Source organism: Ostrinia nubilalis, chromosome 13 (genome assembly GCF_963855985.1).
Source record: "Ostrinia nubilalis chromosome 13, ilOstNubi1.1, whole genome shotgun sequence".
Lineage (NCBI taxonomy): Eukaryota > Metazoa > Arthropoda > Insecta > Lepidoptera > Crambidae > Ostrinia > Ostrinia nubilalis.
Window position 1 is genome coordinate 8,004,351 of NC_087100.1, and position 22,007 is coordinate 8,026,357.

Below are 22,007 nucleotides of genomic sequence, written 5' to 3' on the forward strand. Positions count from 1 at the left end.
GATTATTTTAAAATCTGTGCTTAGGCACTTTTTTGGTCACTGTGGCGCGAATAGTCAACTTACATGCCTGATTTTTTTATTATTATTAGATGAATACTAAGCCTAGCTGATACAGAAGCATTTACATCCATAACACGAATGTAAACCAAAATCCTGTATGTTGTAAAAAAAAATCATAACTCGAAAACTATCAAAAGTCACGGTGATTTGGGTAGCCCTGGTGATGCTCTACCTCTGGGCATCAGCTTGACACTACTTTTTGGGACACGCTGTGTATTAACTACAGTTTCATATGCAAACTTGTGACAATGTAATAATTTAGAACCAAAAAGTAAAATAATACTAGGACTGTTTCCAACCTTAAGTTTCTACCTGTGATCATTACGTTACTTACCTTTCTTTATTCAAACTTTTAAAGCTAATTGTTATACTCTTACGGTTGTATCAGCTCTAGCAATATATGTATCAGAGCACTGAGGTGCTACATAAAGTGGCATGCGGAATCCAGCGGCCCTTAAATGGAGCTGGTCGTATCTACCAACTGTTGTCTCGTACTGGTATTTTAATTCTGGTTGGAGAGCTTAATATAATTATTTATCAGCGACCCTATAGACTTTAAGACAACCCGTTTTCTGTGGGAATATCCGACACCGTAAACAATGCCCATCGATATTTTACGGCTTATATTTTTAGATTGAGACTTGTTTATCTACAATGGGTACGGATATAAATTATGATAATTAGGTCCCGCTAACGCTATGGGCAGTAGGCGTCAATAATTCAATTTGATTTGTATTTGAGCAGCCGCAATGGTAAATATTTTTCACAGCAAATAATAAATACTGAATCTCACTGTTGATCTGGCGGTTGCTAAGCCTGATGGCTTGAGTGCCATGGTTTGATTTAGATAGAGTCGATTTCAGTAGATAGAAAACTGTTAGAGCGTGATGAACATGATTTTACCTGGGCCCATGGGCCAATGATTGTCTACTAAAAAACATTAAGAGAAGGTGCAGAATTAAAACAGTTTATAAAACAATACTATTACATTTATTATCCAAACGCAAGGGCATAACATTCCAACTCGTTACAGTTAGACTTTTGCTCTACTATCATTCCGAATTTCTTATTGCTATATAAATAAATATTTGTTTATTGACTGTTGCACTCGGGTTGGGCCCAGATGGTGTAGGCCTGGGTGGTGGAGGCCTGGGCTGGCCGGGTGGGGCTAGCGGGCCTAGGAGGCAGCTCACCAGGCGTGGCCGTAGGGCGCTGCGATCACGGGAGCGTGGGCAGCCACGGCATATTGGGGCGCCACAGCCACAGCGGGGGAGGCGATCTGGAACAAAAGAGAGAGAAAATAATTTATTTGGTTCAAACACAGTTTATCACAGCGAATGCACCCACTCATCGTGTGTGCGCTATAGAACATGACGCTGGTATTCTGAAGAAACAATTTGTTTTGAGATTATTTAATATTAATGAGTAAAAGACATAAAGTAATTAGTTTAGTATAGTTTAAGTTTATTAGTTTAAGTTTGTAAATTACCTGTACTTTAATTTGTTGTTCTGAATAAAAAATCTATCTGTTAATAATTTATTAACTGTCCATAGATCAGTGTGTTTTAGTATAATTAATTAGTTAGCATTAGTTTGTTAAATGCAAATTATAAATAAGGCCATTTTAGTAGTAGGTTTTAACACTTTTACAGTATATTTTAAACCTACTTTAGCTTCGAGACAACAGGGTGATCCGTCAGATGTCCTGACATCAAAGAATCCTCATAGAAATCCATATTCCATGGAAAAACAGGTCTTCAATTTTCACGAATTCGAAACGTTTCCAGGAAACTTTTCCTCTCTTCACAACAAACAACGGCTGCAGGGGCACGTGTTTCCAAGATGTTTGGAAGGTACATAAAAATAATTTTCAAAGATAATAGCACAATGCTTTTGAAGTTATGATTGATTTTAACCAGATATTGATAAAGTTCTTTCGGGAGTGTTATTTTCCAAAACAGTCAAAATAACTTTTCCTTTTGCGAAACAGGTTCAAAATAAGGTTTACAAACCCTGACAGAGTTAGCGTAGGAGGTGGCCACTGGCACCGCAGCCTTGACGATTGGGGCGCTCACTAGGGGGGCGCCGACGATGCCGTGGCCCCATGGGGAGACGGGGGCGGCCAGGCCTCCGTAGATGCCGGGGGCAGCCAGGCCTCCGTAGATTCCGGGGGCGGCGGCGGCGACGGCCAGGAGAGCGGCGAATACGACCTGGAACCACATACTCTACCGTAAATGGACGTCCACAATAGGTACATAATATAGTAATTTAGTAAACGATACATCTTTTGCCTTTACTTGAGTGACAGTGTTCCTATTTGATCGATTCAGGTAACCACTAAAGTATCATATCATATTATTCTATCTTGAAGCCAGATTTTATGAGCAGCTATATAGCTAGCAAGTTTCGTGTTTTCTAAGGTATCATTAGTCAATCAGAATTAATTTGTTAACTCGGAACAACTGCACAAAGTGATTTTTCACTTTGTGCCCCACCAGAGAATCAAACCTTAGAGGACCAGCCTTTAGAGGGTCTTTAACTCCCTAACTAGCACGAAGTCGTCAGTCATATTAATAATTTATAGAAGTTATTTCACATGGTTGTTTAGTTTGCCCTTGCTCATCTGTGAGTCAATTTCTCGTTTAATTAAATTAACCAGTTTTACCACCATGTATTACACAACGAATTAAATGTTAATCTTTAAATAATCGCTCTGATATATGGACAGCAGGAAATTGAATATACTGAAAGCTTTTTTAGATGCAGCTTTCATATTATCCGTGTATCTAACATCCTTCTACTAACAGGAAAATAATTAAGCATAACCAAGTATAGATTCATCTAAAGTGGTAGGTAATTGAATTAGTGATATTATCTTTTTGTGTTAAAGTCTATGCCTAAATCTATGGTCTGAATGAAAAACAGTTTACTTAAGGTCGATTCCCCCAAGAAAGCAACAAATATCTTTTCAAAGGGCATCATGTTTCTTTTAAATGTCAATTGGTTTGTTTAAAAGTTTATCATCTGAACAAAATAATGAACACACGAGTAAAAGTTACAAACATCGAATTAAAGCTCCAAAAAGGTATTTATAAGCTTAACATTCTTTTTATGTGAAGAAAATTGAAGATTGTTTAACTCAACAACTTCGTTGTTCAAAGGGTTCAAGTTAAAACAATTTAACTTATTACGTACTTACGTCAACGTCATATTAACTTAAAATAGATGAAAAGAAAATAAATATGGAATATGTGTAGAAAGGAATTTCTATTTCAAGTTACTATTAATTTGATAAATTTTAGAAACATTCATAGTTTACAGGTGCGTTAAAGTTTGATATTAATTAAATTATTATAATGTTGAACGCATACATGTAGTCTAAAATACACAATCGTAATGTAAGTACATTTGTAAACTTATTTCTAAAATATCTAAACTTATAAAATTACACCATACAAAAAATATTTTAGAGAAAAGGGCTGTGCTATTAGCATATTATATTCTGAATCCTATTATATTTTTTCAACGGCAAACGGGTAAACCTATATTTAGCGCGTATCTTTTGAAGATCAAAGCAAATTAATGGATTTATATCTGTATCAGTCAAATAAATTGCGGCTTATAATTTATTTAGATTCGGGGTATGAGTCGTTTCCTAAGTAATCACATCAAACTTACAATGATACTCAGTAACAACAAATGTTTTAGGGAATCAGGGCTTTGTGGTGGGTGGTTACAAAAAAATATATAAGACTATGTAAGTAACTATACCTAGACTGGTATCTAGTCGGGCTATAATCAATTCCTTTCTAACTGGACCGGTCCGAACAATCGCAAGGCACCACCAGTACTTGACATAGATACTTATTGCACCCGATGTCCTTTGGTTTCTGACGAGTTATTCTTATAGACCTAAATATTTCTACTGATATGTGGGTAATCGCTATGAACCCATTCGGGTTCGTAATCTATGTCCATTTCAAGAATTACTGCGCCAGTTATTTTATGTTCGATGTAAGAAAATTCTTAACAACATTTGTGTTGGTTTTACTAGCATGCTGCGTAGGCTTCGCTCAAAAGCATACACATAGAATTTATATCTGGAAAACTATTAATAGTTAACATAAACCTTTTTCATTCATTAGCCAATCTATAAGACAAAAGTATATTCAAAGTCAAGAATATAGTTTCTAACAGATTTAGCGGGCCAATTTCATTTAATACCTGTCACCAATGCATATTACAGCTGCCTTTGATTAATGCGCAAAAATGTACTCACCAAACTTCAATTTAAGAATACTTGTAATAAAATTATATTTTTTACTGAGTAACTAGCTATAAAATGCGCTCAGCATTTATTAGACCAGTTATCCTTAGTAACACGGGCAAGGATTGTTTCCAATACACGTGGAAATGGACACCTTTGTCTATGAAATTATCATTGACTATTCCTAATTTCCTATGTCCCTTCCCACAGTTACCGTAACTTAATTCAATCCACAGTTCATCCGAATACACGAGTTAAATAATTAAATAGTGGGGTCGTGGAACTCATTTCAAGGAAACGTTGTTAATTAAAGAATTTCGTACTTTTCGTAATGATTACTTAATTTGGGTCAAATGCTAATTTTTTTATAAGTACATAGGTACCTGCCTTTTTTAATCGCGAATAACAACCAATGAAACCTTTCATGCAAATGATATCACCTCATTTCGCCATAGAGACCTACAAAACATTTATTATGCGATGAAAGAAAATAGAACGTTCCGTTATTCACAAAATCTATAAAGGGATTTGTGAAGTCGGTGAATAATTGCCGCCTTTTGGGAAACGATAAACAAGTTGTTTGTTTGAATTTTATGGGTGATAAAATAAAGGACGTCAAATGCATCGATAGAGATCAAAGGTGACATATTTCAGTGGCTTGTGCTAGCTTTTTCGCGATGAAAACATGTTTTTGTCTAAACATATTTTTCAAACCCTTTGATGGAATAATTATAAGGAATAACGTTCAGAAAGGGCCTCTTTATGTTAATTCAAACCGACATGTGTCGTGATAGCTTAGCAATCTACACAATATTATTTGCTTTATAATTTTGTTTCTGAATGTACTTATTTGTTATCAGTTTTAGGGTGTTTGCGTATTGATGTGAGATTGCTACAGGAAGTACTTACGAGTACTTAGAGCAAATGAATTTTCGGAACTTATTATAAGTATTTCTAGTAACTGTCCCATTGTAAAAATACAAGGGCATTTTTTAAGTACGAATTTAACCTTACAGTCATTATGGCATTTATTTCTCATGGGATTAAAAATATAAGCCCGATGAACATAATTGAAAATTCAGAGTGCAATCGCTTGTTACATGGGTCAATTAACATATCCTTCGCTGAACGCGTGGGTACTAAAATGCACTACTTGCGTCAAATTTGCATCTTTACTGCAGTTTCTGAAAAGTTTATTGGACGTTTCTTAACTGCTTGTAATATGAATCTGTAGACGGTTGAAATAATAAATATTTACCGAGACTTAAAAAAGGTCCGAATATTTAAAGGGAAAAAAGTATTAAGACATAAAAAGTTTTTCTGGAAGTTTCGAATTCTCGCTAAACGATGACAAACAAAGAGGCCTTTTGCTCAATTTGCTAATGTTTGTGATAACAAAGGAGGTAATTAAGTTGAAGATTTTCCAGTAACTAAAAATCTTGCAAATACCTCAGAACCAATGATGTTTTCATAGAAATCGAATTGCTTAATTTAAAGAGTCAACCCTTTTCACTTTAAGGATTATAAGTAAACGTCGCGCCGCGTGTCGTCACATTGTTTTGATGAAAGCTTTAGGCAGAGTAATTGTAAAGGAATTCTCGAAACTTTATTTATACTAATTCTATAGCTTTCAGCTTGAACATTAGTTAGGTACCAATAACAGATTTAACTACTCTTTACCTCAGTATCGTTTCATAAATGTTCCATGAAATTATAGCGGAAGTTTTAATCTAAATACTGAAATTGAAAAAATAACTTGAAAATAATATTTACTACATACAATACGATCCCTAATGTTTATATCTTGGTCATATTACTAATTTGTATTGTTATAAAATAAATGAAAGAAATTGTATTGATTGGTCTTGTTGTAAAGGCACGTGCACACCCCAAGATTCACAATGTTTAGGCTAGAGGTCAAAAAGATACACAAACACAGACACTCGAGAAACATTTGCAATAAAGTTGCTGGGTAAATTTGCGAGCCGGGTAAAAAAACACTGGACCGGTGGAATTGGACCGAAAAACGTAACTTATGTCGACCGGATGGCAAATAGTGCGGCCTTGGGAGGTCGTTACCGCCCGAGAATGTCAGGGAATGATAAAAAGTGATTGAGCGATAAAAAAGATGGCCGTCGATTTTTACTACTTTGTCGGTTAAGTTATAAAATTCAAGTTGAAAATATAAAAATGTTTGTTATTCGGTAATCAGTTTTTGTATACTGATTAAAATTTATCCAGTTTATTCTAATAGATGGGTGATGATTATGATGAATACCTTTCTATATTTAGTAAATAAAGGAAATATCAATTATACAAAAAAAATTAAAACGTCATGGTTAAAATTCTTAAAAATTATACTAGAGCAGACTTAATGAACCTATATGTATAAATAAACCCAACTAAGTAGGTATTTTATTAGTAATCATAAACGTAAACATTTTATAATTTTTGTTGTTCTAAAGCTTTTCCCTACTTACTCTGACATCGATTTTTCAATAATTTTGTACAATAAAGCTTTCAAACATGGGGGTTTCCTGTCATCCAAGCATACTTATTTGCTGTTGAACTTTTCATTGTAATCATTAATGTAAACAGAACATTGTAAATCCAGGACTTTAAAAAAAAAGTTATGGTTATTATGAGACTTCCCTCTGTCAAGCCTGCGGGCTTTAAGATCCTTTGCTAGAAAGCTTTACAAATAGTAAGACGGAATTAATATTGGTAGTTCAGGGATAAAACGATTACGTATTACACGTATACACATAATTATTTCATTATTAATTTGCTCTAATAGTCCAAAGGATTTCAAAGTTGATACACTTTAGCTTCTTATCTCTGATTCGAGGAAACCAAATTCATTAATTTACTAAGAATGTTCAATCAATCTCGTAAATTATTTTCTCTGAAGCTTTCTCTAATTGAGTTTATGTGCCTAAGTTCATTCTAAAACATTAATTTTATTGTTATTTCCGTTAAGCTCAATTTCTACTGAACGATAAAAATTACAATAATGAAAATGATACTGAAAAGTCTGTATTCAATTTAGACCAATTTGGCACTTGTGAAAAAAATAATAATAAAAAAGGTACCCATAAGGAACTCTTTAAATGTCTCCTTATCTTTTGTTCGGTAGTGAAGCGCTTCGAGACAAACATATTATGGCAAGCCTAAGGAAAGTGACGAGAAGAAACTCCGGAATAAACTCAGATCCTATTAAGATTTTCTATTGTCTATGTTAGTTATTAATTTTCTAGGCTGGATAAAAAACTTTTTAAAGATCTTACCAGCTTGTACATTTTGAAGGGTGGGTGGTGGGGATGTCTTAAAGTGACGAAGGAGGGTGTGTGAGCGAATGTGCTTAGGGACCGATCGTATGGCCTTTTATACACATATTGGCTAATTCAAATCCGTCTAACCCTACCTGCGGCCCAGGCCTAGGTCATATGTATCAGCCTTCATAAGTACGGATAGCAACAAAGTAAGCAGTGGGAACCCTTTTTCATGAGCGCACTGCAGTTATTTTTGGGGAAATTCGATTAAATATTTTTTCCCTATTATGTTACCTAACAGTGACCTTACGTGTGTTTTACCATAATTTAAATGTATTAATCAAATCAACAACAACCAGAAATTTTCGGAAACATTAATGTATTATGTGTCGCCGCGATGCGCAAACAGAAGACGTACCTACTTAAAGCGAATACGAAGAAATCGTATCAGATCATACAGAAAATTGAAGAAAAAATGACCTTCATTCCAGTTTTTGGAATTTTCTTTCATGTATTTTCAATTGGTTTTGAAGAATTTACTCTTACGTGGTAGGTAATTTAATTTATTTCCCAATAAGTCTGTAAAGACATGTGTACGTTCAAATGGATAAATAAACATACAAATAAATGTTTTATTTCACGTATAAAGTAACATCTAACAATAAAAATCACAACCAGTGTCAGACTATAGTCTATAGTACCTACACCGACTACAGATTTGCTACTCAATTGCTACAATTTTTATCTTATACGTACAAACATAAGATTATAAACAAATGCCCGCGGCTTCACCCGCGTGAAATTTAGTTTGTCACAGATCGTCATAAATTATAGTGGGTTATAAACATTAATACTGTAAAGTTTCGTCAAAATCCGTTCAGTAGATTTTGCGTGAAAGAGTAACAAACATCCAGATATCCAGACATCCAAACTTTCGCATTTATAATATTAGTAGGAAATATTAGTAGGATAGGATAGCGAAAAATATATATTTTTGAAAATTTGCGACAAACGCGGGTAAATCGTATGTGCACATAGCAAACCATTATACATAAAATGTATGTAGGTACTCTTGTGTCATCGTGTATTATCTAGAGTCAGATATAACTAGTTGATGAATGGTTTTGTACATATATGTACCATTTATTATGAGGTGATGTAGGAACAGTGTTAATTGCAATCATGACAATAGTTAGGTACACATGCGAGTAATCTGCACGCTATGTGGTGAAATTCTAGTGCATACCATTATTATTTTATTCTAAATACACGTTGTAAAAAAGGTCGTAAAATATTACATACTTATTAAGCCAACCGTACACTGTACACTTGGTTGTTAAGTTAGATGTATTTTTAAATCTACTCATATTATACGTGCAATACTGTAAACGGCAATTAAATCATTTGATACTTTAATTTTAGAATACACTCTTCATAAGACTTGTTTAGATAATGGTCTTTTCAAGTTTTTTTTTGTAGTAAAGCGTGAGCTTTTAGAACTTATCAAGTTTTTTTAGTTAATGGAGTGTAGGTAGCTCTATTTTTTGGGTATTTTACTTGCGTAGAAACCTCTGAATTAGATTAAAATAAAATATTGCAATTGGTAAATTGTAAAATATGTAATTGGTCAAAGTAGGTACTATTATTTATAACTTTATTGTGTCATCATTACATTATTGTCCTCTATTATTAGGTACTTTAGAAATGGAATGGATGAATCAATGCAAGCGCTTTCAGGTGAAAAGTCTCAATTGAAATTCTAACAAATGAAACGATCAAGACTTGTAAGTCCAAGTTTACAGGCTTGCTTACTGTTCGCTAAAATTTATCACTCTATACTCGTACATGAAAATTGCCCTGTGAGGCTTACATGTGACCGTAATTAGGGCAGGGCGTTTTCAATGACACTATTCCACGACCATATCTACTTATCAGTTGGTCAGCTGACTTCTAACTTAACAAATCACACTGATACAGGCGTTCGTTAGGTGCGGGCGCTGTATTGGATAATTTAGATACCTACCTTATTAATTCTTTTTTAAGTGTTCGGTGGTATGTAATTCTTTGATTCTACTTAGGTATATTTTTTTTTTCATAGCTGTTTTGTAATAAATGTAATATGAAATCTTCGAGAGAATTCTTAAAAAAATATTTTAATTTTCAAATTTGATCTAAACTCGCGTGGTGTAAAATTTAGATCCACTTGGGGACTTTTTACTTGTTCAATTTATAAATATTAATATTTTGAATTTTTAAACTTTTTAGAGAACCGTTATCTACAACCGTTTGAATGTAAATAGTGTGTCCCCATTTCTCCATTCGTTTTCATACATGAACAACTTAACCCTAGTGCTTACACCCGTTCCGATTACATGACATTAGGTTGGGGTGCCCTAAAACCTAACGCCGAATACTCAAGATTTTTGGGGCGGTGTCAGATAAAAGCTGTCGTTAATCAATGTCGCGTAAGACCGACTATTGGACTCACACATAATACTTGGGGAATTTCGGAAATGTAGTAGTTTTTTCTTTTGAGGCAAATAACTAAACGATTTTAAGTAAGCGTATGTGCATTTTTTTATTTAGGTATCAGACTCCAAAGTAATTGAGGGTAGGTAACTTTGTTATCTTTAAGTTTGAGTATTAAGTTATAATAAGCATTTTTTCTTGTTTTAATGCCAAATAGTTCTTTCTGATTGTTTGAAGTATTATGTTACACTTGACAACCTTGGTTTAGTGGTAACAATCGGCAGCTGTAGATCGAAGCTTTCTTAACCCAGTTGTTACGGATATCCCTTTTTTCTTACGATTCCTGTGATTTTGCATATATCGGCTATTTAATGCATCAATGCAACAGGAAAAAAACAAAAAAAAATATTGGTCTTACGGAAACGCTGGAAAATGGTGTTTGATATACGGAACGCTAGTAATATGTAGGTACGGCCACTTGTATGAACTTAGAGATAATACCAACTCTTTGCGACTTGCGTAAGTTATTAAAGTATTTGCATAAAATATGGAATATTCATTAATAAAAAAATATTCAGAGTAAAATTTATTATTTTTCAAATTTAATTCCAGTAGTGTGAACTGTATATTATGCCCAAAACATTTTCTGAGATAAAGGGTAATATTATATTTCTTGCAAAAACATTGCATTTGTATCCAAAGCGTGAGTTTCATAAAAACTGTGTGTTGTGACTGAATTTGAGATATTAAAATACTTCTCCTCTGTTTATGTGGTGGAGAAAATCTCTTGGTTTTGACAGTTGGCGCAATTTTCAATGCATTTGAAGCAACTGTAGGTAACCATACTAAATCATCTCATTTACAAACAATAATTTCTTCATATCTTCAAACATGACTGACCCTGTCTAGGGCATAATTGGCTATCTAAGCTAACGGGATGCAGTCTTCTTCATCATCACTGGATGAAGAATTCTCTAGTGATTTCTACGTGGGCTCTCATTTGTAATCGAGGCAAATCTATTGACACTTTATTTTTATCACCAGAGTTTTCTTTGGTTAAATCACCATTACAATTTTCCGGATTTTCCAGCAGGAAAATTGTGATTGAGTTAGGGATACAGTCATCTTCATTTTTCTCCAGTTCTTCAATGATTTCATTTAAAGGAAAGGGCCTCGAAGGCAGGCGCTAAAACAACAAAATACCGCAGTTCATATTACTAGCGTTCCTTATACGGATCACTAAGTTTAACGTTGAATTAGTATCAGTTACTATAAAAATGTTTATAATTATGTTATCGATTTACAAAAAGTGGGCTACAAACTTTCATATTTCGGCAAGAAATACTTTAGAATAAATACTTATTATGTTTGTATTCACCTTGAAAAAGTCATCGTAAAATTTACGAAAACAACAAAACGCTTACGATTGAAATGTGACACCCAATGGAGAACAGAACACTTCTGATGGACAAAGGGACCCCACGGCAATCGTTTAACATAAACAATGTTATCAGAAACCACCCTCATTGTTTATAATAATTTAATTTTTATGTTGATCCGTATATCAAACGCTAGTAACAAGTGGGTTAATCTTAGGACATAAGTACATAAATCCGTTAATTAGTCACCTAGGTGTAAAAGTTTGGTTAATATTGTGTTTTCTTTGTTGTAGGGCTAGATTATAAGGTGGTATGGTGGAACAATTTATTTAAAACCTAACAATTCTAACTCTATAGCGTGTACTCGTACAACTACATACATCAAACTTTACTTACCACACCATGCCCTATGATATTCTATTGTTACTTTACAATGTATTAAATACGGATGTTCATAAACAGGTTTCGCAAACGTAAAATCATGGCTAATTTATTCATATCACCAATTAAAATGTCTTCAAGTATTCGCTAAATTGTTATTTCCGTTTCTACATTGAATTTGGCGGACTTAAAGTTAATAGTTTTAATGACGTCACGTATTAATTGCCAACACTGTAAGTTTTGAAAAACAAATATTAAAATATTGTATGATAATAATAAGGTTTAAATTACTTAATACGTACATATTTTGGGACAGTTAAATATTCGGTCAAATAGGAACTAAAGTAATTTTTTTTTCAGCAAATATTTATTGTAAAAAATATGAATGTATAATTTATTATTTGTCCTTGAATTTGTTATATTTAGTCATATCCTTCATAAAGACTTGGTTAACTTATTTACTTAATTTATTTGCATAGTAGGATACCATTAAGTACATAGATAAGAAGCACTAATAAGTTGTACATCACAGTATTAATTAATGTTTTACAGTAAGTTCTTAGAAGCTGAATTAACTTTCAAATTAGCGGCCGAGAGTACTTAACTCAATGTCTAGTTTACATGAAGCTTTGGCTGTACAAATGATTCATTTATTGACTAGTTTATAATTTAAAAGGATGGTCTCAGCGCGAGGTCAGTGGATGAGTTATCGTGATGAAGTACCTAGAACTGTAACTCTATGTAGAGTCTCTTATGTTTTTTGCAGATCCTATCCTACTAATATTATAAATGCAAAAGTTTGGATGTCTGGATGTATGGATGCCTGGATGTCTGGATGTTTGTTACTCTTTCACGCAAAAACTGCTGAACGGATTTTGATGAAACTTTACAGTAATATTGTTTATAATCCAGAATAACATATAGGCTATAACTTATATATCACGCGGGTGAAGCCGCGGGCAAAAGCTAGTAAATAATAATTGTTGATTGATTACAAGCCCATATTTTACGTACTAATACACTTTTCAAGGCTTCTCCCCAAAAATAGGTAATACTCATAAAAAGTGTTGGTTTTACATTTTCGTTCCAAATATTTCGTAGAATGTTTGCACGTAGGTACAATATGCATTTTGCTTGATCTGTTGTCCTAGATAACGTGCATAGGCGGGTAATAAACTCAAACTATACATGTAACTCTTAAAGTGATACATGTATAGTTTGAGTGACTGACATAATTTAGATTGCTAATAAAATATTATGGCGTGACTTTGTAAGGTACCTAAAAGTGGTGATTTACAATTTACCTACCTCCTTACTTATGTAGGGATATTATGTTAGCCAAATGTAGTCTAACATTTTAACTAGATGTTGACAAGATGATCGATTATTTTGACAGTTCTAAGAATAAGAATATGATGCACAAAAATAAACCATCAGTTTATGAACACTGATATGATCATTAAGTCTGGTCTGATGAAGTTCTCCCTTGCAGGCTTGGAGTCGGTGCCAAATTGGTTTACCAATTATGAATGCAAGAAAACACAAGAATAGTTTAGAATCTCATATAATAACAATACATTTGAGCAAGTCACTAAGGCAATGATGTCACCAAATTCGTTTATAGGTAGTAGGGGGAGGCGAGGTATCTAGCGGAGTAGTAGGGGGCAGCGGCGGCCACAACTGGAGCTGCAGGGGCTGCAACGTAGGGGGCAGCTGGGGCCGCGACGAGGGGGGCAGCTGGGGCCGCGACGAGGGGGGCCGCGGGGGCCGCAACGTAGGGGGTCGCGACTGCGTGGTTGACGGCGTGGGCGGAGTATGAGCTGGCGTAGGGCGCGACATACGCCGCAGGGGCGGCGGCGACGACGGCGGCAGGAGCGGCCAAGGGGATTGCGCCAGCGTTGGCGGCTACGGCTAGAGCCAGGACGATCTGCGAAGAAGAAATGATTGTATTATTCAAGCTCAAAATTTAACAAAACTTCAATTTACTAAATCTTTCTTAAAAATCGTGAGACTTACAACGAATTTGGCGATCATTTTGCTTGGGTTTTTGTGTGACTGCTCACAAACTAAACTGTACTAGTGAATCCGATGGACTGTGCCGTCTTCAGGCCATCATCATGTTTTATACTGAACCGATTCCATTGAGCAATATCACGACGCATGCGTAGCTAAGCAATGCGCAGGACATCGCTGGCACCACGATTTTTGACCCAGACTGCGTAGACAGGCCGTGCATTCTAATTTCGACTTTGTGTAGAACAATTTCACTGGCCGTTATGTAAGTGCCGAAAGGGAAAACTATTGGGGCGACTCATCATTCATAAGCCTCAAATTATAATGGTCGTAACGTGCAGGAATATGGTCGATGATAAGGTGGTCATACTTTGACAATAAAATAAACATAGAATTTAATAAAACGCAAGGTCTTACATAGAAAAGTGTTGTATCTTTTAGAATTAAATTTTTTGGAGTAGGTAAACTTAAACGTTGCGATTTCATAATCTTTACTTCTGTAAAATATACTCGTATTCAAGCATGCGTGTTGATATTGCTCTATAAATCGTTGAGATCTTTCTATGAAATAGTGTTGCGTTTCTGGTTCAGTCTTGTGACATAAAGTTGATAAACTAGTAAAAAGATTTAATCACTGCAAAGCCTACTTTGACACGAAAAATTGGAGCAATATAGACGCCTTTTTGTATGTGGCTCAGGTATTACAGTAGGTATGTTGTAGGAGTATGATTAAAATACCATCATATTGATACAAAAATACTCTTCTATAAATGGAGTAGCAATCATGCTAGTAGTTCATACCTTTAATTAGAGACTATTAAGTTTGAGTTGCACCACCAAACTTTGACCGTAACCATAACGATAACCGGTGTTTTTTGTATGGAGTTTGACAGATTTTTGACGTTTATTAAAAAAGCAAGATGGTTCAATTCATCCTGAAAGTTACTCGTGTTAACTTGTACCGGATTTGTCGAACGGCTTACATTTGTCTTTGAGGTTTCGATTGAGTTGCGTGAAACGCATCGAAGTTGCATCGCACATTACCTTACAAAGAAAAATTTCACAACGGATCAACGTTTCCCAATGTGCTCCATTTCTCCGCGCGTGCCTCTGCGAATCCCAAGTGACTGCCGCAATACGTCAAATGTTCAATTTGCACCACGTTATCTGAATCACAATAAACGACATATAAAAGGATCGCAATGTTTGGATAAACACACAACAAGTCTTTACCTCGACAAAGAAGGTCCTCAGCATAACAAGCAAAATGTTTTCTTTCAAATCTGTAAGTTTCCAGCAATTACCTATTAATAAAATAACTATACTCCAAGGGTCAATTTGGAAACGGGATAAAAATACCTTTGATAATTATAGCTGACTTCTAAACAACTCCTTTGTACCTACACTTGAAAACTATTTTTATCTCCAGACGGCATCTATTTCTGTGTAATGGATGTTAGTTAAGTGCCTATAGGTATTTCTAGCTTTTTACAGTCAAATTAACTTACCTTTACTGTAATGTACTTTGAACTTTTTCTACGAAAACCATTGATGTGTATTTTTTTCAACAGATCGTACTGATCGCTGCGGCTTTCGCCATGGGTGTTGAATCCAGCGCTGTCCCAGCAGTAGCGGCCCCTCTTGTTGCGCCAGCAGCTGTTGGCTACGCGCACTCCATACCACCGAACGTTCCTCCATTCGCGTCTCAAGTCAGCGTGGTCAACAGGGCTATCTACCCTTACGCTTCTGCCCCGTACATCGCAGGGCCAGTGCCAGCGCCTTTAGCCGTCCCAGCTGCATATGCCGCCCACGCTGCATACGCCGCCCCTGCTGCATACGCCGCCCCTGCTGCATACGCCGCCCCCGCTGCATACGCCGCCCCTGCTGCATACGCTGCCCCTGCTGCATTAGCCGCTCCTGCTGCATACGCCGCCCCTGCTGCGTTCGCCGGCCCTGCACCCTACGCCGCACCTTTCCCTTACTCTGCTCCTCTCCTCCGCTCGCCTTACTTGGGCGCCTCAGCGTTCGTACGATAGATTAAAGAAAACAGACTGACCTTTCTTTAGAAAAATTCTAGTTTTATAATATGACTGTTGTTTTGTTATGATTTTTATATGATGAATAAATAATTGCAATTAAATATGTTTTTGTTTATATTTTTTTAAAATAATAATACGATGTAAGAAGGACCCTTCAAGGGTTTTAATAATGCTTGAAAGCATACAGCTGATTGCTTTCAACGGAATCCAACATTTTAATATTCTAAGATTTCTGAGTTATCTTCCTACGCTTTTGTATTATTTTTATGCAAACGCAACTGGGCTATTTTGCTACTTCAACTTTGCAGAAGTGTTTTAAAATAGAATTCACAAAACTGCACGGAATATAATAAATAATGATTTAAGGATGGTTTTGGCGATATTAAATTACATCAATCGAGCATACAAAATCAAATATCGCACGTATTCACAGACATTACTATGAGGTCTCACTGTGCGCGTGGACGCACAGGATGACACACGAACCAATCACAGAGCTCTATTCAACGCTGTGCGTTCAATTTGCTGCTTCATTTAAGCAAGTATCGTTTGTGAATACGGGCGTATTATCCTCTTAAAATGTTGACTTCAAAACGCAGTACGATGAATCGTCAATTTATTAAACATTAGGAACACAAATCATTTAAATTTTAATGATTTTTATATCACAAAATAAGATTTTTAATAATTATGGAATTTGGACAAGGAACTTTAATTAATTACTTTTAAATACTCAGAGTGGATCTAACGTGTGATTATTTTGCTTCAATTGCTTGAATTAATGAATATCACGTATCTCATCTAATTGTGGCGAATGTAGGTCCCTCAATGTGTGAAGCAAAATTTTATTCAATTACTGTGATTCAGTCTCTTTGTAAAAGTAGGTCACGTTTAACATATTTAATAACGTCTATTAAGTATCTTAATGGAAGTATTTAAATCATAAGCACGCATTATAAAATTGATTTTATTTATTTAAAAATTATTATAAAATATTCCTAGCTATGACTAAAACAATAACAATAACAACAAATTTCTACACTGAGTACGTTACAAGACTAGATTCACTTCCATGCAACCTGTTTGAAGAATGGTGCTGGTATCGCAGGCGCTGGCGCCACAAATCTATGGTAAGGGTTAAAAGGGATTGCTTTGGCGATCGCGACGGGGGCTGGGGCGAATAATGGAGGGGGGGCGGGCGCGACAGCTCTCACAACAGGAGCGAATGGCACAGAGGGCAGCACTGGAACTGCACGAGCTGCTAGTGGCGGCAGAGGTGGGATCACTTGAGCAAACTTGGGTAGTACAGGAGCTGGAGCGAAGACAGGACCCGGGGCAAAGGCGGGAGCTGGGGCAAAAGCGGGAGCTGGAGCAAAGACAGGAGCAGGGGCAAAGGCAGGCGCTGAGGCGAAAGCCGGAGCAGGAACTGGAGCTGGTGCAAATACTGGAGCGGGCGCTGGGGCAAACACTGGGGCAGGAGCCGGTGCGAAGGCTGGAGCAGCCAATGGCACGGGGAAAGCTGGAGCAGCAGCAAAAGCTGGGGCTACTGGTGCTGGAGCCGGTAAAATTGGTGCTGGAGCCACGGCGTGTATAGATCTTACACCTCCAGGAAAGTTGTAGAACGGTGCATACCGCACTATAGGGAAGGATTTCACTGCTGGAACAAGGTGGCCAATCCCGCTAGCATTGCTAGCTATGATTGCGGCAGCGAAGATGACCTGTAATTTAATAAAGCATTATTAGTTTCTGCTGAATTATTGATTAGCTATCTTTCTTTTTGATTGAACGGGATACTCACTAGTCTTAGTAACGACATTATGTATGTATTTAGTGAAGCGACTTGATTAGTCGACTATCAATGTAGGAATGTATTGATGAATGTGTCACATGTCGTTATATAGTACAACTGTTGCAAGCATTACGACCGTTTAGTCACCATAGGTTTCACTTTCCATAGGCAGGACGCTTGCATACTCAAATAGGTGCACGGACACCATCGATTACCGTATATGACTCTAACTGACCATCAGTAGTTGTGTTATATAACCAAAGGTCGTTTATAGGGTCCGTTTTGTAATCACTTTATCACTTATAATATCATTATAAGAGTCATAAATAGACAGTATTGGTTTTAGTTTCATAGATATACAAGGTGACTGGTTAAGCGAACAATTTATTATCTCTTTGTAAAAATTGCCAATTTATTTACAGAGTAATTTAAGTACAAGCTGTTTTCACTGTATTTTTTTGATCCCATAGTTTGTTAAGTTAGGTAGTGCTTAGTTGTTAATGAAATGTTAAGCATATAGGTACACATAACTTCCAACAGTAGTTCTCAGGTTCGACCGAATTTTTTATCACTGAATAATTTTTTTGCAAAGGAACATCTATTCTTATTTATGTAGGTTTGCGTGTTGCTTTTTCTATAAATATAGATACAAAATGAATATGTTTCTTAATTAATAGTAAACCTAGTTATCTCCACTCTAAATTTAAACTACGCTAGTCACGATCCGCGTGGTATGAACTCCGTTATAAATTCAAATTACGTCAAAATCAAAGAGGAGCATAAATACTCTCAGACGTAACACTTGACACAAATCAGACCACGGCCGAAGGACGCCCCCAATATTATGCAGGGCAAGCAGAATAACCATGTTTGAATCGAATCCTAATTGGCTCAAACGGCTCGAGTGCTTTGTATTCAGACGACGATCCGAGGAGAAATAGATAGCGTTCGGATACGCGCCAGTAAAGTGTAGTATAATTTTTGAAGTGATACGAACTGAGTTATGAAAAGCGGAGTTTTAATTTGACTTCTACTAATCAAAGTAGTAAACGATCCCCATTTGGTGCAAATTACTTAAATTTTTATGACTCTCATTTGAGATACAAGAGAGATCACCATGTCATTGTGTCTTTAATTAAATTTTAAGTGGAAACTGATATACTTACTGATCATTATTTATGCGCGTTAGGTGTATTACTAAATAACTAGAAAATCATTTAAACTTTTAAAAGACAGATTTAGATTTCGTATCCGAACGTATTTAACTAACTTCTACTGTTGACCTAAAATATGACACCCTTTATTTTCAAAATAGCCTAAATTCATCGTCTGTGATCCGAAAGTGGGCTAAGATCTATTTACGCTTCTCTTAGATACTCGACTCTACAAATTAATTATTAAATTGTTTTGTAACAATACTTATTGAATTAATGTTGTATCTCAGTCTCAGTCTGTGTGTATAACGTCTAGCAGAATTTTATTTTCATCTTCCATTTGTATAATGAGTTTATTCTGTGTTTGTATCTTAAAATTTTGTAGGAGCTAACATAATGTTATTATTATTAAATTGTATTTGCCATTAATAGCTTGTTTACTAAAATATGTTTCATAGAACCAAGCGTCTGACGTATTGTAACGTCCAGAAATAAATCATTTAATTCAATTGTTTCTTTTGTCCTACTAAGGCTTCTTGCGTAACAAGGTCTGGAGGCATTGTTGAGGACTTATTTACTTTAGCCAAGGCCCAGTGGGAAACTTCCTTGAAACTCCATAACTCCCAAAACCACAGGCCGGCCGCCTACACATGTAAACAATGGCATACGTAATTCCTTTAAAACTATCAGAAACTTCCAGGAAATTCGTCTAGAAAAATCTTGGAAGACACGATTTTTAGCCCCTTAAATCTATAGGAAAAAAGTAATGATAAAATCAAGTTTATGTGCAAGATACAAATTTATTAATACATTGGTTCTATATCAGTCTTGATTTGGCTCATTTAAGGGCGACAATGGGGGCAGGAGCGGCGTAATAGGGAGCGAAGGGCTCAGCATACCGAGCGTAGGCGAAAGCAGGAGCTGCAGCGTACGCAGCAGGGGCATATGCAGCTGGGGCAACGAATCTCGCTGCTGGGGCCACAAGTGGAGCAGCTGCTGCTACGACTGGGGCAGGAGCAACGATTTTAGCAGCAGGAGTTACTAGGGGCGCAGCTACAGGTGCAGCTACTAATGGAGCAGCAGCGTAAACCCCGTTGTAGTTTCTGGAGATGTATTGTGAGCTTGAGGCGGTGACGAATGGAGCAGGGGCAGCTACTAGTGGCGCAGGGGCAGCCACTAGTGGAACTGGGGCTACGACGGCAGCTGGGGCAATGCTGGGCTTGGCAGCAGCCAGGGCGAAGGTGGCGAGGAAGAAAGTCTGTAAAGATAGTTATTATTAGTATGTTTAAGAAATATTTTTACAACCTCTATAATATTTGATAAGTCATAATTTATATTGTAAGAGCACTTACAATCTTGTACATTTTGCTAGATTGGGTTGTCTCTGTCGAAGAGAGGATGCGAGTGTGATGTTAACTGTTTGACGACATTACCTTTTATACAAACAAAAGACTGCAAGATTCACCTTGTATGCCGTTTCGCCATAGTATTGCAGAGGCTAGTAAAACTCAGGGCACGCAACGGGGACGCATGTCATTACAGCATGGTTTAAGGTAATGTGGCATCGGGGCAGTTAGCCGGTTTTGAAAATAATCAGCCGGTAACATCGTAGTTTTGATGGACGCTTAGATCCGTTTGTATGGAATCTCAATTGAAGTCGCCGGCACGTTATTGTTAGACATATTAATAAGATTTCACTGCATACCATGAATAATTTCATTGTTTTTGTTATAATAAAAAAAAAGGTTTCATATCGTCAACACTTCATTCCAATTTTTATTTCCGCACCGTATTTTTATAGCCTTTATTCAAAGCGAAAATTTATCTATTCGTGAAAAACAAACGAACTGTGGCGATGGAGATTTCAATATGGCTACATTCATACATTTTCATGGTTTTTCTTTCATTTGATTTATCAAGTTTGTTACAGAGATTTTATCCTTATACTTAACTCTAACGATCGATGCAATAAAAATACAGGATCTTATGATAAATGAACTCTGTGGAATAGAACTACGTTTTTCAAGACTAAAATGGAAGCATTAACATAATTAAATTAACTTGGGATTTAAGAAAATACAATTGATTGAATGAGTTTGGTGTATAAGGTTAGGCTGAAGAAGGCTATTTGACAACGAAAATATTCTTGGAAAAGGATGATTCCATTTTTTTAAAATTAAGTATTATTTAATCCAAATTATAAAAAATTTAGTTATTAAAATCACAACGTGGAAATGACTAGATACTTATGGCCGATTTTAATATTTAGACGATTTAATGAAGCCTTATGGCTCCCTTAATCAATTTCTAAATAATTGTAGGTTCGATTCTCTGTAGGTAATTAAGATCATGTAAAAAAATACAATTGCATTTGTTTAATAGAAACAGTTTATTTCACATTAATTTAGTGTATTCGCGTTAAGAAAATAGTGATTTTCTATGTTAAGAAACGCCGTTTGACTAAGTTTTTTGATTCGTAGTTAAAATAACCAATAGTCAAATTTGACAGATGTCAAATGACAAGTAGTTAAATATCAGAGAAAAATGTTTTTCGAACGATGGTTAACTTGACTTTTCGTACATTTTTTAACTATTAGTTAGTTTACATTTTGTTAATATTAATTAAACATTAGTAGCAAAATTTAACAATTAGTTATTTTAACTATGAATCAAAAAACTGGGCCTAATTAGGTCATAGTAATTTTAGAAAGCCGTGTTCACGTTGACCATTTAATTTTGAAGTAATTAAGTTCTGTACCTCTAGTAGGAAAAACTTTCGAGTTCGTTTCGTTGCGTATTCAAAGTGTCATCGAAAAATTTTGTATGAAAAATTAAACAGCGCCCCCTATATTATAGCCGCCCTAGGGGGCGCTGTTTAATTTTTCATACAAAATTTTTCGATGACACTGAATACGCAACGAAACGAACTCGAAAGTTTTTCGTACTAGAGGTACTGATAGTTTGATTTTTACGACAGTTTTACTATTTTCTTAACGCGAATTAAATGAGTTCTAAGGCTGAGTTGCACCACCTAACTTTAACCGTAACTATAACGATAACCGGTGCTTGTAATATGGAGTTAGACATATTTTTGACGTTTGTTAAAGTTAAAGTAAGATGGTGCAACCCAGCCTAGAGTTTCCCAGGGAAACCAAAAAAATTGTATGAGCTGTACAGAAAAATT

At 35.8% G+C, this 22,007-nt stretch overlaps 4 protein-coding genes across 4 annotated transcripts; 1 reads left to right on the top strand and 3 right to left on the bottom strand.

The window, feature by feature from the left end:
- Positions 1–1,026: 1,026 nt before the first annotated feature.
- Positions 1,027–7,683, bottom strand: LOC135077155 (neuropeptide-like 3). Its single transcript, XM_063971708.1, has 3 exons — positions 7,615–7,683; positions 2,073–2,270; positions 1,027–1,339 (listed from the first exon to the last, which is right to left on the bottom strand). Exons 1-3 carry the CDS (start codon positions 7,624–7,626, stop codon positions 1,250–1,252), a joined length of 300 nt encoding a protein of 99 aa, XP_063827778.1. The 5' UTR covers positions 7,627–7,683; the 3' UTR covers positions 1,027–1,249.
- A 5,693-nt stretch (positions 7,684–13,376) lies between these two features.
- Positions 13,377–13,955, bottom strand: LOC135077518 (vitelline membrane protein Vm26Ab-like). The gene is made up of 2 exons (XM_063972071.1): positions 13,845–13,955; positions 13,377–13,755 (listed from the first exon to the last, which is right to left on the bottom strand). The coding sequence occupies exons 1-2, from the start codon at positions 13,860–13,862 to the stop codon at positions 13,447–13,449; spliced, it is 327 nt and encodes a 108-aa protein (XP_063828141.1). The 5' UTR covers positions 13,863–13,955; the 3' UTR covers positions 13,377–13,446.
- Positions 13,956–15,028: 1,073 nt separating this feature from the next.
- Positions 15,029–15,981, top strand: LOC135077517 (cuticle protein 38-like). The gene is made up of 2 exons (XM_063972070.1): positions 15,029–15,126; positions 15,413–15,981. Exons 1-2 carry the CDS (start codon positions 15,109–15,111, stop codon positions 15,875–15,877), a joined length of 483 nt encoding a protein of 160 aa, XP_063828140.1. The 5' UTR covers positions 15,029–15,108; the 3' UTR covers positions 15,878–15,981.
- Positions 15,982–16,833: 852 nt separating this feature from the next.
- LOC135077295 (skin secretory protein xP2-like) lies at positions 16,834–20,276 on the bottom strand. The gene is made up of 3 exons (XM_063971829.1): positions 20,176–20,276; positions 19,665–20,081; positions 16,834–17,598 (listed from the first exon to the last, which is right to left on the bottom strand). Exons 1-3 carry the CDS (start codon positions 20,185–20,187, stop codon positions 16,945–16,947), a joined length of 1,083 nt encoding a protein of 360 aa, XP_063827899.1. The 5' UTR covers positions 20,188–20,276; the 3' UTR covers positions 16,834–16,944.
- Between the last annotated feature and the right edge of the window lie 1,731 nt (positions 20,277–22,007).

Bases quoted from the DNA above. Each gene is read 5' to 3' on its own strand.
- LOC135077295 (XM_063971829.1), bottom strand. The intron at 17,599-19,664 runs TGAGCCAAATCA...ATTAAATTACAG, and splicing joins CCCCCATTGTCGCCCTTAAA to GTCATCTTCGCTGCCGCAAT.
- LOC135077155 (XM_063971708.1), bottom strand. The intron at 1,340-2,072 runs GTTTGTAAACCT...CTTTTGTTCCAG, and splicing joins CCTACGCTAACTCTGTCAGG to ATCGCCTCCCCCGCTGTGGC.